The following is a 15,396-nucleotide window of genomic DNA, read 5'->3' on the forward strand; positions in this document are numbered from 1 at the left end:
GATTAACAAACTTTTTTATTAGGAGAACTTCAAGTAACTCTTTCAGTGTTTTCACTTTTTTCAATTCTAATTTTTGTTCCTTGAATGTGTGTTCTTGAAAGCAGTCATAATTCCTAATATTGCAAAATCCATTTGAAATGGAGAGTGTTCTGATTTGAATTCCGTTAAGTGCCGGCTCTCAACTTTCTGAATCCTGAACATTTTTTAATAGCTTTATGCTTTTCAGTTAGTGATATCTTTTGCTTTTCAGATCTCAACTGCGAAGTAATGCTATAACTATATGTTGTGTCATGCCACTAATTTATTTTCACATTATCCTCTTGTGTAATTTTCGGAATACTCTGTACCATCGTATAAGTGGTCATATCACCCCTTACCCACACATCTTGGTTTTAAAGCAGTCTGGTGAATAGTCAATTTTTCAGGTTAAGCAAATGTTTTGTATAAAATTGCTTCTGTTAATTGAATTATTCAAGGGTTTTGTCCTCCATGACAAAAGCTTATCATGCTGCAAGAGTTCAACCGTAGGAATTAAATAATTTCATAAGTATTGCAGACATTTGGAAAAAATATAATGGATAACATTGTTTTTTTTTTTCAACACAGGATGATCTAGTTTCACCTCTGAGAAACACTCAGATTCTTTCATCCATTTTTATATTTTTTAATACTACTATTTAGTCCAATCCTTTTTCTTTCCTAGATTTATAGATAACTGTTCATTCAAATTATTTTATCATTTGCAAATGGGGTATAAGGAGGATTTGAGAATATAACTTTTCAGTTATGCATATGAAAAATGCAACAAGAAATGATTTTCTTAAATTGCTTTTTGTGGCAATTGTTAATTGGATCCAGGAACTACGTCCTTTAGATGTATGGTAAGTGTAGGTTCTGCTTCATACGCTTCAGAAAATAGGTTTATTTACATATGCATTACATTTCATTGTGTAAAAAAGCTGGTGATTTGTCTGTTTCAGATAGTCATTTTTGATATACTGTTAAGCTAACCTTTTTTTTTTTTATTTAAATGAAATATTAATGGTGCAGGCACAGATGGATACATTTGCTTTACATGTAAGATTATAGTTAGTTTGTTCTAGTAGCTTCCTAGTAGTCCATGGTAATATATAATAAAGGCTGCAGTATGGTATTTTAGCCCGCCCCCAAGAGAGAGACATTCACTTGCTATCAGAAAAGTTAGATAATGGGAGTTTTCAAGTGAATACCCTACATAGATGGATCTCCAATTCAGACAGTTAAGATAAGCAAAGCTTACCCAGGTTCTCAGTTGTGGTGTTACGCTGACCCATCACCTTGGTCAATTTATATAAAACCAAAACAATCTTGTCAGCCAGAAGTGTCTCTCTTGCAGTTCTATTTTGTTTGGAGCAAAGTAATAAACATGTAATATGTTAAAATTTGCTCTTTATTTTCAAGAAAAATCCTTGCATTTCCCTAAGTAGTCTGACCAAAATGTCACTGAAGTGGAAAGTTGAGACTTTGCCTATTAGAGCTCTGAAAACTTGGATAGCATGTGAACACAGCATAACTCTCAATGGAGAATTGCTTATGATGCTTAGTATAGATATGATTATCATTCACAAATCTTTGCAGCATTTTTTTGTAATTTCCTGCTGCTTTGTTGGTCAAAATCCCAAGAATTCATTCCATTACTCTGACATTATTTAACAAACTTTGCACCTCAAGTTAAAATAAAGCTCCGAACTGTGAACATTTTGTTTAGAACTTAAGTTTCTTTCATACTGCCAGTGCATTTTTTTTCCAACTATTTTACATTTTTGTATATAATGCATTTATATAATTTATAATATAATTTTATTGTAAGCTTGTAACTATAGAAAGCCAGTTGTGTTCTGTCATTCATTTTCAAAAGAAGGCCTTTACAGTGTACATAAAAATTGATATAAATTGGGGGAAGTTTAATTCACGTTGTGAATATTTAACCATCTTATTCTTTGTGATTTGTAGAATGATGAATGGTGGACATGCCTTACAAGCATCTTAGGCTTGACCTTTCACATCAATAGTTCTTTTAATGCGTGTCTTCTGTGTGTTTTTTGTGTATGGTTTCATTTGTTTAATTTTGTACATTTTTTTTTCTCTTTCAGTTACACTCTTGTGGTTGAATTTATGTAAAATTTCATCTGAAAAAATTAGTTATGTCCAAGAAATCCTGTGGTTTTATTCCATTAATATATTGCAATTTTGGGTGCTTATTTATTCTAATGCTGCCATTTTTGTTGCACGTTTTAATCTCTCCTCATGCAGGCATCTCATGTGAGATTTTGATTCGTTATAGTTGTTGATTGCCATCTCATCACTTTCTAACCTTAAATCATTTCAGAAAGTTCCCCCCCTCCCCCCCAAAAAAATGTACAAGCCAACTGTGTGAATAACTAATGAAAATGTTTTTGATTTATGATGTACAGCAAAGGTCAGTGCAATGTAATGTTGGCTAAATTGGCCATTGTGTCTAATGTGACAATTTTAGAGTACAGATTTGACACAATTATAAAAGACCAATCGAGTACTATTGCTTTCCAGGTTCACCAATCCATAAAATACCGTTGAAGCTGGGACCATTTAATCTGTGTAACCTGGAAGTTCATTTTGATTGTAGTCATTACTCCGTACCAGTGTAATGCTATCTAAGAACTTCTAATGCTTCCTTTTTAGTATTCATAAATATTTTAATCTTAAAAGAAATAAACATACTGATATAAATAGATAATTTGTTTTAAAGGTTAATTTCAACTTTTAAGGTCCCTTTTGAAAAATTACTTAAATGCAGTAACTTTGCCCAAGTGTTATAGATAAAGGTAGGGGAGGTTCTGAAAGTTTACATTTCAACTTAAGACCATTTTCTTTTCTTTTCTTTTCTTTTTCCCCTGACACAGTGTACAAATTGGACAATGCATGTATTCATCTTTGTTCATGGGTTGTGTGTTTACATCATAAGTTACTGTTTTAGTTTTCGTATTTAACTTTACTTTCTGGATTTTTTTTGAACTTGGTAGCACAACCCTAAGCTGTACCTCAATCTTCTTGAACTGGAGTTTAGTGGAGACTTAAGACAAAATGAAGACCACATCCTGAAATGCTTTGACTCTGCGATAAACAGCTTCCTACCAACAGAAACAAGAGTAATATTCTCACAAAGAAAAGTAGAATTTCTGGAAGACTTTGGAGGTGATGTGAACAAGTACGTGCATTTTTTTTTTTTAAAATGTATTTTTACAGATAATTTGTTTCTGTGATAAATTTGTATATGTATAGGGTGGTCCAGATCTAATTATGCAGTTGTCATTATGCTATAACTTAAGTTTATTACATAGAAAATCACCTGAAAAATCCCGGACGATCGAAGTGTGTGAAGTGACGACATGAAGAATCGTCTTTGCGCCGAACTGGAATCTTTGCTGCATAAATCAAAGTCATCCATACGATCTGGATCTGCATAATTAGATCTGGACCACCCTGTATATCCTTCTGAGCATACACTGCAAAACTCCATATTTTATATCCATTCAACTTTAGAACCTTCTCCAACACTTTTAGAGAGAAGTGAAATCAGATAACCCAGTATGTGGTTGTTGCTCAATACTAAAATTTCAAAAAAGTTAACGGAAGCCCAATATGGATGCCTAAAGAAACAGGACTACTTGCCAAGTAATGGAGACATTTTAAACAAATTTTCAGGAACTTTTTTTCTTTTTAGTAAAGAAAGATGAAGATACAACACTAAGATGTTAAATTTGAGAACATTTATGTAACTTATGTAAGATTGAGACGACATCTATCAACCTTGAGTTTAACAAACGTTTATCTTGTGGCAAAATTCTAAGTTTGTAATTGACTCCTAGATTTTTTGCACTGTTTGTGAAACAGAGAAAACCTATAATGTTCAATTTAAGTGCCAAGAGCATTGACTGAGAATAATATGTTCTAATTCATGTCAATGTTAAATCTAGATTTTTGTTCTGTAATTTCTCCAGTATATCAGATTTATTGGTAATATAAAGTACTGTGCCATATGCATGGAGATCGTCCCTTGCAATCCCCTATCTGCTTGTTTAAAAGCAGCAGTGGAAAGTATTTGGAGAGGATCAGTCTTAGTCAGGAATTAATGTATATTTAAAATGGCCGACAATAATCAATGTTGTTAATTTAGGATTAAAGAGATCTTGACATTTTTTTTTTTTTTTGATTCAGTTGTGCCAGTTTGGTGTTAAATAAGAGTAAATTTATTATGTTAATTCCAACCCCCTCAAGTCGTTTTTTTTTTCCTGCTGCAAACTGGATTACTTTAAGAATCCGTATTTACATTCTAGTTGTTTTTTGATCGTATGAATGTCTCAATGATTTATCTGTATTGTAGAGTTTTTGCTTTTTAAAAATTTGTTTTCCGTGATTTGAAGACTTGTCTTGGCATTAAATACATTTTGTTAAACTGGCTTTCTTTCCCTCCTTTCCCTATCCCTTCACCAAACACTTCAATCTCCTTGTCGTCTTATATTTGATGGAGCAAGGCAATTTAGAACATGTCTGTTTGATTATTAAGATTAGTGAAAGTAATCTGTCGACAAGCTAAAGCACCATGTCACACATTTGTTTGATATTGTGCCATACCCTGTGCTGTTTGTTAAATATTTGGGGTTTAATTATTTTAAATGTTACTTTTTTATGTCAAGATGTACTTTTTAAGTGCTTTTTTTTAAATATCAAAATTGCTTTAATGACAGTTTAAAACAGGAACTAGCTTTACTGTTGTAATAAACATGAGTTGATTGATTGTATTTTTTTAAAGGTTAATGGCAGCATATGATGAACATCAAAGACTTCTTAAAGAACAAGATTCATTAAAGAGGAAAGCAGAAAATGGGTAATTTATATAAAAAAAATATAATGCTTAAATGATTTTATTCCATAGTAAGTTATTACTCTGAATATGTGAAGGTTATCATTCCTGCAGTAGTTTAGTCAATATATTAATGCGTTAGTAGGTTTGTTAAAGGATGAGTTCAGCAGTTTCAAGTCGAAGTTATTTGTTCATAAACACTATGTATTTGACATGCAAAATTGGTTCTAAAAATAAGTGCTTAGTATACATAAAAAAAATAAATGCATAGACCTGGTGTTTTATTATGTAATCTTTGGGGCACAGAGCACTCTGGAAAATTTTAAAGCCTAAAAACCTAAAGGAGTATGTTGTATGTCTGTCTATAGGTATTATCAATAGAATATTTAAGTTATAACAAGCTGTGTGTTTTGAGTTGTTGTTACACAGGATCTACGAAAATTACATGTTAAAGAAAAGCTAGAATGGTCAATCTTCAGCTTTTGAGTTCTATTAAGGCAAACTTGAACATGTGCTTTTCTTTGTTTTTTGTTTGTTTCATAATACAAAACTATAGATCATTCTTTAAATTATTCTCCCATTGCTCAATTTTAGTAGTGATCAGTATATAGAAAAGGTATGTGTCCATACTGTCAGCTAAAATTTCCAGATTGTAATTTCACATTTAAACACTATTTTTGAATTTTGAATCTTTGTGCCCAGATGTAGATGCAGTAATGCATAGGTAAATCAACAAACCAGCACCCTGTGCTTTCCATAAGATTCTGTTCTGTTTTTCTTTTAGTAGCATTGATATTTTCAGAGATGCTTGGACCTAAAATGATTTACATTTTGGATGTGTTACCATGGTAAAGGTGTACATCTGCCTTTATGAATGCAATTTTTTTTTTTATCACAAAGATACATTTAGAATGTTGTATTCTTTGATTCTCATACATTCTCCTTAAATGGAGATAAAGATGAAATACTAGTTTACACTGTTACAGTAAATGACAAGCATGGTCTAAATTTGTCTCTGGGTAATGAGCAGGTCACATACCTGTAATTAAGATTGTAATGCTTTTAACAAGAACATTCTCAAACCTTCCTACTCCAACAAGAAGCATTTAATTGTATACACTTGAATGCATTTTTGAGAATTCTATTTAAATGTACATTTCCATATTTAGTAAATGGGAGACTATTAACTATTTTTTTTCCATGTTTAATTAAGTTGTCTATAGTTGTGGCACCATAGAATGCTTTCAGTATTACTCATTTTAAACTTTCAGATGTTTCCTAATAATAAACTAAAGAGATGGAGACTTTCTTTAATTCATACAAAGTAGTTGGGTAGTAATTAAGGTATTGGACCATTTAAACCGAAGATTTAGCACAAGTATCACCAAGTTTCCTAACCTGTGGGTACTCCACTTGTACTTAGTTTGTGCTTGTGTAGAATTTTGTTTGTTCCTGTGACTTGGAGGAGAGAATCCCATTAGCCAGCTTATCTAGTTGATGCAGCCTAATGTGTACTCTGACCTAATTATGACAGTTGTGAATTGCATTATTTTGTGTCAGGGTAATATCTTCCTTCTAATATTTCCAAATGCAAAATTATAAATGTATGGTTTCAACATGCGCAATGCATGTTATATTAAAATCTCTGCAGTCATGCAACAGTGCTTGCCTTCTTTCACTTGTAAAAATGCTGCTCACAAGCCATTCTTAGAATCTAAATGAAATGAAGCATTTTCTTTTACTAGCATTAGAGTGCATAAAAAGTCCTAATGCAAAATAAAATTGCTTGTCACATATGCAGTGTTCAAAGATAATACAGTACTGTACTATCTCCCAGCCTTCAATCAATTTAAACCATAGGTTTCCACCCTTAGTTGCAACTTGTAAACTCTCCTTCATTCATTAATTTCCCACCATTCAAGAAAGATGAGTAATTTAAACATATTGTATACTGTATATTGAAGAATGCTTGCCACAGAAAATCTGGTAAAACCTGAAGTCAAACTTGTTTTGCTGGCTTTATTATTTGTTTTTAATGACCGTCAAATTTTATGTATCGTTTTAAGTAATTTGTGATCGGGTTTATGATCGGAAATTTTTTTCCAGTTATTTAACCTGTCATGAACAAAACTTTTGCGTAGACATTGTCTTGGAACCACCTACAAAGTAAAATGTAGATGGTCTTGTGCAGACCTTTTGATTTGTTGCTATCACTTCAGAAATTTTGTAGTTTAAGAAGAATGTAAATTTACCTCCCCTTATTCTAAAAACACCACATCTAGAAATATGCAAAGTTTAATCAGTGCCTGAAAATAGTTTGTAACAGAAATGAGATACCGGTGTATCTGTTCAAGTGCATAGTGAGTCCAGAGCAGGGTTTGTGGTTAGTTATTTATGTAAAGCTACTTTGCCTGTAACCCTATGACAGTAGAAGTGGTGATATGAGGTTGTCTGTGTCATAGTATGTGGGCTCTATGCCAAAAGACTACAAATTCAGGTCTTTCCTCCATCTCACGGTGTTACTGTAGTCGACTGTTTCAATGATTAAATCAAAAAAATCATAAGCTGTTCTATTGTGTGTGTGTGTTTTTAGGTGGTACTAATGTGGAAAGGCACTATAATAAAATGAAAAGCAGTTTGTTTGTAAATAACCTTTCAAGGTTTTTCTATAAAGTCTTGTCTTTTAATAGTTTCTTTACGTGTTAAAGATCATTTGCTTCTAAACTTAGTAACTGTAATTTGTATAAAATCTAGCAATTTGTGTATTTTCTTTAATTATTTTAAAAGGTTGACGGTGCAGTAGAATTCTTTAATCCAAGGGATCCATTATCATTTAAGTAAAGAATATTGCAAGTAGGGCGAGTTTTCTAACACTTAATATCTGATTTGTGTATTTAGGTCAGATGAGCCAGAAGAAAAGAAGCAACGTATAGACGATGCAAATTTGACCTCTGGGCAGATGATGGGAGGTGACATGCAAGTAAATCAGTCAGCCTATAATTACAATGCCTGGTACCAGGTTTGTACAGAATGCTTTATATTTGGATTGTTGTTAAGAATATAAATAATTAAGAGTTTCATGTTTATATAGGTATATAGTGTTTTTGTGTGTGTATATACACATGTATATAAATGTTGTACTTTTAGGGGAATATTGGTAGTTATGCACTTTTAATTGGAATTACCCATGAGTTTTAGAACTCCAGTTAGACCTTTTAACATTGATTTATGCTTTACATAAAATCCTTCATTCGTGTCTAGAATTTTTCTAACCATTTTGTGCCTTCCCAATGAACTAAAGGATACTGAATTGGCTTTTAAATTAGTCCTAATGTGAGCATTCAAAATAATTTTTAAGACTGCATTGTGCTTTTGTTTCATGCTTTAGTTAAATGCAAAACAGTTTTTCTGAATTGTCACTGGGCCTTTTTCTGTATGTGTTTATATTTTCCCTTATTATTTAGTGATGTAGATAGTTAGGCTTTTGCAGGTTTTGGCCAAAAGGACATAATTCACTTTATCCTGGCATAGGTAGTATAGTACCTATACTACCTCCTCCTATACTCAAGATTAGACTTGAAGATTACTGGTGAAAGCAGCATAGTCAGTACTAAACGTCTGACTTTGGTATCAATACCTGCTCTTGGACATCAGTACTGGTAGCAAAATGATTCTCAAGCAAATAACGGATAACTCCAAAAACCCTTAAACCCATACTTTCATCATACTCCAGCCTCCCTAGTGCACATCTCTGTCGTTTGTTGCAACATTACTTCTCTCTTAATCACATAAATTGTGCCATTGTCAAGCAATATGTTCCCTGTTGAAGTCCTGCTTGCATCTAAGTAGTTCAGGTGGGGTGTTGCAGCATTAAGTGCCAGTTGTATTGAAACTGTAAAGTCTTGATTGTGAAGCCTGTGGTTTTAGGTTTTTGAGGTCTACAAAATTGGCATTTTAGCAAATGTACACTTCTGAGTGTTTTCGGTGGTTTGAGGCGTTTCATTTATTTAGAGGAAAGTTGATGTTTACTTCGGGTATGGAAAAATCACAAAATGCTGGTGCCGTATCATTTTAAAATTGTGGTTTTGAAGTACTTTTCTAGTACCAATATAATGCACAACACCATGAGGCGAGTAAAATGGTACACTTTCACACAGGCTGTTCAGAAACTGTACTGTACATTAAATCAGGGGATATATTTTACTGTAAATGATTTATGTTCATCACAAAGACAGATTTTCCTACAATATTTTAATAAATTAACAGCTCAGCTTACTTTGCTCAATTTTTTTCATTAAAATAAGTTTAAAATTTGGATTTGAAAACTTGCTCACCTGCAATGAATGAATATCTGTTGAATATCCTGCTGCATTTAGCTGTTACGCAGATTTTGTTTGTTCAGAGAAATTCTGATTTAAGTTGGTGTATTTAATTATTGTTGATTATTAATTCTGTATTTTTTTATTTACTCCATTTAGCCCTATGCTAAAACAGTAATAATCAAAAGACATTAAACTATTTTTAATATTTGAGTAGGGCTACAAAAGTAATTGTCAGCACCCAGGTAAAGTGTAATGCACCAAAACAGTGCAATTTTCATTGGATGTCCAGTTACTATTTAAGGTTACTGCTTTGTGCAGTCAAGATGTACTACCACCTCAGGGATGTCATGTTTTTTTATTCCCCATATTTGTGTGGGTTTTCCTCCTGCATTCCCAAAGTAGTATTTGTTTACTGCCAATTCTACAGGACATCCAGCCTAGCACCCTGTGGTGGTGGGAAAAGCCCAAGCCCTCTGACCCTGAATTGGAATAAATGGTCTTAAAGTTATGATTTCTATGTTTGAAATAATGATAAATAAATGTATAACTTGACACAATGTAGTACAAAAAGCATTCTGGTATTAATCTCGCGCAGGCCTGAGTTTATTATATATTTTTTAATACACGTGATTTTTGGTAACATTTATTTTGTTTTTCTCCACAGTACAATTATCAGAATCCTTGGAACTATGGACAGTATTACCCACCTCCTCCTACGTGATTTGAATTTGTTGGTGATCCTGCCTGCAGCACTATTGAGCCATTGGTTTTTTTAATGGAAGCTGCCATTGGTTTCTGGAGTTTAAAAAAGGAAAACAAAGTGCAATTTGGTTTTTGGTGCACACCAGTTTCTAAAGTTGAAGGAATACGATCTTAAGATAAAATCTTTAACAAAAATGTTTCTTTTCCAAACACACACATACACAAACACATGTTGTTTTTCATAAGGTGACCTTTTTTCAACATTTTTACACGTTGTTATTGGGTAGTAGGGATTTCTTTTTTTATTGTGACTTGGAAAAATTTAATTTCATAATAAAAGAGAAATTATGGGGAACATTGTTTTGATTTTGTTCTTTATGCAATGTTGATGGTATACCATGTTCCATGAAGAAGCAGATTGGAGTGGTCTTTGGCATGAACATACCTTCAGAGTTTTTGATGACATTGTCGTTCATTGGGGATCTGGATACCCAAATTGTTCATCTCCTTTTTCCCCGGCACTGGGCTAACAGATCTGGAGGTAATGGTGACCTTACAGCTGTTGATGTTCACCCTACAAGTTACCTGTTGTAGGCCCTGATGTCTCTGTCTTCCTGTCACTTTTATCACAAACCTTGCTTTACCCAGTGGTGAAGCTCCCACCTGAAAATCACAGGGTAGGCCCAGAATGATGTTGATCTTTGCACTTACATATTTAAGTACACCATGAAATTTTTTTAAAATATGCTAACTTACAATTGTATGAAATATGAAAATGAAACTGTTCCCGTCTATTGTATTTCCTAATAACAAAGTTGAAATAATTAAGAAAATGTTTTGGAGTCCTGTAGCAGTGTTATGAGATTTTTCCTTTCCTGTCGTCAAAGGATAAATTTGTTTCTGTTCAGTCATCCCCCATATTTTATAATTAACCACTGACTAGAGTGTGTCAAGTCTTTTGCTTCAACCCAAAATAATTTTAAGCTCAAATTGTTCAAATCATTGGCAGTACTTTTATCCTTAATTCTCCAAAATGCCAAACTGTATATAAAGTATGTCTCTCTTTATTCCTTTCCAAAATTTGAATAGTCTGAAGCTTGCTATTTTAATTTTTTTTTTTTTAACTGTGTTTTAAAATGCAATGTATGAATCTGAAAATTCATAACCTAAGGGGAGAGCATGATAATGCTAAGGTATTCTCTGCTAAAGTGAATCAAGCATCTTCTCTACATGTCATACAATGAACTTCATCGATGTACAGTAGTTTTATATACTTAAAAAAAAGTGGTCAATTTTTTTTTTATTAAACCCTTTTCAGTTGAAATTCCCATACCACCTTGTGTGCCATTTTCAGTGTGGGGTTTTTTAATACCTTGAGCATCACCAGTCCATACTGGACCTGTTCTGCTCAAGCAAAATTCATTCTGGCAGCTTTAAGACAGTTGTATAAAGTGAATTAATGTGATTTTGAGAGTGTGAAATTGATTTTGTCATTTTAAACTGTTTCTGTTGAAACTTAAACCTATGAGAATTAGAATATTTTTTAAATGATACACTAATGCTGCACGATTTGAAGCCACCTAGTGCTTTACAATGCTGTCACTATCCAAACACAACAGCAAATATTGCGAACTCACCGATTCTGAGGTTCTGGATGTAACGTTACTTCACACAGATGTATGGGCCAAACTTTTTTTTTTGCACAGTCACAGCCTTGAGTAGTTTAAACAATGCAGCATCAAAGCGGATATTTTAAGTTCAAAATGCTCTGTATTCATCATTGAGTTGCTGTGTCCAAGTGTCTGCTGTTAACAGAAAATTTACTGTCCAAAGCTTTATATGCCCCACTGCCTATCAATCAAAAAACTGTACACTCCAGGGTCCGCCCACTCGGCTCAATGGGTCACCATGATGGATTTCATTTCTAGCCATCTGGTGTCACTGGAAAAAAAAAATTAGGACTTGTGCATCAGTAGGCTTTGTGCCCTGGGAACCAAGTTACCTGAACTATTCCGACATTTTCAGTAATTATTTACCGCTCTGATGCTGATCTTTGATAATAAAATAGGTCATCATGGTAACAACTGACGAAGAATTCATAATTGCAGAATTACGGTATTTGAGGGTTCCTCTAGAATACATCTTTTTTTCTTGTACGATTGCGCTCAAAAACTAATCGGCACATCATCATTTCATAACAGGCTTAAGTATTGAGTTTGGTATTTTTATACACTGTCCCCAATTACAGACACACACATATTATTGAGATATCGATGTTTTTGCCATCAGGGGACCCTAAGATGTTGAGAGTAGTTGGAAACCGGAGATCGAAATTTTTGATGAATAGCTTTCATTCCTCCACCCCTAGACTATAGGTTGGGGGGAGGGGGGGACATGACACAATAAGATAAATAAGCAACAAAACCTTTCGGGACACAACATTTAATGCTCATATTTTTTTGTTTAATTTCCCCTTGGCTAACACTTGGTCCCTATTTTATCATATTTGCATCGCCCAATTCATTTATTTTTATGCCTATAAACTACTCAAAAAAAATTAAAGGAACACTTTGAAAACATATCAGATCTCAATAGGGAAGAAAAATCCTTCCAGATATCTATATGGTTATGGAATGGGTAATGTGTTAGGATGCCACATTGTTTGATGGAAATTGAAATCAACCTACAGAGGATGGTATTTAAAGACACCCTGAAAATCAAAGTGAAAAAAATGATGTGGTAGGCTAGTTCATTTTGCCAAAATTTGATTTGAGCAACTCCAAATTGTACTCAGTAGTTTGTATGGCCCCCATGTGCTTGTATGCATGCCTGATCTCGGGGAGGCATGTTCCTAATGAGACAACAGATGGTGTAGTGGGAGATCACCTCCCAGATCAGGACCAGGGCATCACTGAGCTCCTGGACAGACTGTGGTGCACCCTGGCAGCGTTGGATGGACCTAAACATAATATCCCGGAGATGTTCTGTTGGATTTAGGTCAGGCGAGCATGGGGACCAGTCGGTAGCATCAATCACATCTGTCATGTGCTCAGCGTGAACCTGCGCTCATCTTTGAAAAGCACGGGGCACCTGGCATAAATCACGTTCATTACGTGCTCATCTATGAAAAGCACAGGGCGCCAGTGGTGAACCTACCAATTCTGATATTCTATGGCAAATGCTAGTCGAGTTGCGGTGCCGGGCAGTGACCACAGGGCCCACTAGAGGATGTCGGGCCTTCAGGCCACCCTCATGAAGTCTGTTTCTGATTGGTTTGGTCAGAGACATTCACACCAGTGGCCTGCTGGAGGTCATTTTGTAGGGCTCTGGCAGTGCTCATCCCATTCCTCGTTGCCCAAAGGATCAGATACCGGTCCTGCTGATGGGTAAAGGACCTTCCACAGCCCTTTCCAGATCTCCTAGAGTAACGGCCTGTCTCCTGGAATTTCCTCCATGCCTTTGAGACTGTTGGGAGACACAGAAAACCTTCTGGCAATGGCACATATTGATGTGCCATCCTGGAGAAGTTGAACTACCTGTGGAACCTCTGTAGGGTCCAGGTATCGCCTCATGCTACCAGTAGTGATGCTGACCATAGCCAAATGCAAAACTAGTGAAAAAACAATCAGAAAAGATGATGAGGGAAAAATGTCAGTGGCTTCCACCTGTTAAACCATTCCTGTTTTGGGGGTCGTCTCATTGTTGCCCCTCTAGTGCACCTGTTGTTTTATTAACACCCCCCCCCCTTGCCACTTAACTGACCAGATCAATAACCCAGAAGTTTCATTGACTTGATGCTATACTCTGATTAAAAAGTGTTCTTTTAATTTTTGAGCAGTATATACATTTGTGTAAAATATTCCTCCATAGTTGTTTCTCTGTTTTAAAATGGCAGTAAGTTTCTGGGGCCTCATGCATAACGCCGTGCGTACAATTTGCACTATAACATGACGTAAGCACAAAAGCGGAAATGTGCTTAAATCCAGATGCTTAAATCTGTGCTAACGCCAGCTTCCACGTTCTTCCACTACATAAATCCCGGTCAGTATGAAAATTAACGCACGTGCCTGCTGCCCCACCCCAACTCCTCCCAGAATTATGTCTCTTTGAATATGCAAATCAATATAAATAAACCCTTAAGCTCAGTATTCTGTGAAAAATTAATGGCAAAAGTACGAGGGAAAATAGAATTTCTGCGACTACCAAGTGGAGGCAAAGAAAAATGTACTATTTGTTGGTTTAAACAGTGGTATAAACAGCAAAAGGAAGTTTATCGAGTGACATAGCATGTCAGAGACTCTCAAAAGCTCACGTTCACAAAGTCGCACAGTGCCCGAATTAAAAAAAGTTGTCAGATATCAAAGTCGCCATGAAAAGGTGAGTCGTAGCCCAACATCTGAGTGTCATATGAAAGCTTATTAGGGTACAGAGAAAAAAAAAAGGGACACAGTAGGAATAAAGCATGAAATGTCAACTTTAATCTTGAAATTTCCACTTCAAACATGTAGTTTATTTTGTCATTAAAGTAGAACATAATAAACTTCATCTTAAAATTGTTTAATTTTCTAGTTTCTCAAATCCCATCGTAACTAAAGTAGCACGTTAAATGCTTTGTTTTGTATTTGATCTTCTATGTGTGTGAATCACTACGTACTTCCGGGTTTTCTTTTCCCTCCGATATGACACAGAATCCATTACATTCGTAATATTACAGCTCTCTGAATAAATAAAATACTGAATTGTATATGTGATATCATTTTCATGATGATAGGAGTTAAAGCATGTTATTAAACATGGGAACATGGTGGCACAGTGATTATTCATGTCTCATGCAAGATGCTTGCTGCGCTATGCACAACCTTCGATGAAATACTTTTTTGTAGCAGTCCTGTCTCTTTCAAACATACTAACCTCCAATTCCTGTCCTTACTTTTCTTTCTCCAAATACCCAATCGCCACACAATCAGTTCTGTAATAGACGTTTAGCCATCTGTAAACTTAAAACGCTGATTCTTCAAAACTTTTATGGAACATTGAAATATCTTCGTGGTACGTGTTTAACTTTTCTGTCCCATCTATCCATCCATCCAGTGTTGCTCCAACCCCAGCAAATAAACAGCGCGAGGCAGGATCAATCCGTAAACGGAGAGCCAGCGGCTTGCTAGTGCTGCGGCACTGTGTCCTCACATGTTTAATTATTAACAATATAGATTATTTAAATGAAGTTAAAGTTTTATCTGTATAATATAATCAACATATTTTGCTGCATTTCATCTTAAAAATGATATTGTCATCATATGTAAAAACGTGCTTTATAAAGTGGCACAGGTTGTGCTATATTTGTTACAGTGACCGTTCTACAAGGAGCACTTAATGGACTGACTGAGTGTGTTTAGAGTTCTTGGGATGAAACTGTTTCTGAACCGCGAGGAAAGGCTCTGAAGTGTTTGACAGCAGTTCAAATAGGCAGCATGGCTGAGGCAGCGTGTG

The 15,396-nt window shown here is 34.8% G+C and overlaps 1 protein-coding gene across 1 annotated transcript in view; it reads left to right on the forward strand.

Moving 5' to 3' along the window:
- The window catches only part of prpf39 (PRP39 pre-mRNA processing factor 39 homolog (yeast)), a 39,953-nt gene extending 29,692 nt beyond the window's left edge, over positions 1-10,261 (forward strand). The window contains exons 11-14 of the mRNA XM_039742117.1: positions 3,042-3,226; positions 4,832-4,906; positions 7,781-7,901; positions 9,869-10,261. Of these exons, the coding sequence (XP_039598051.1) occupies positions 3,042-3,226; positions 4,832-4,906; positions 7,781-7,901; positions 9,869-9,925 (438 nt within the window). The 3' untranslated portion in view covers positions 9,926-10,261. The remainder of the gene's footprint in view (positions 1-3,041; positions 3,227-4,831; positions 4,907-7,780; positions 7,902-9,868) is intronic.
- Positions 10,262-15,396: the final 5,135 nt, after the last annotated feature.

Source organism: Polypterus senegalus, chromosome 18 (assembly GCF_016835505.1).
Source record: "Polypterus senegalus isolate Bchr_013 chromosome 18, ASM1683550v1, whole genome shotgun sequence".
NCBI classification, from domain to species: domain Eukaryota; kingdom Metazoa; phylum Chordata; class Cladistia; order Polypteriformes; family Polypteridae; genus Polypterus; species Polypterus senegalus.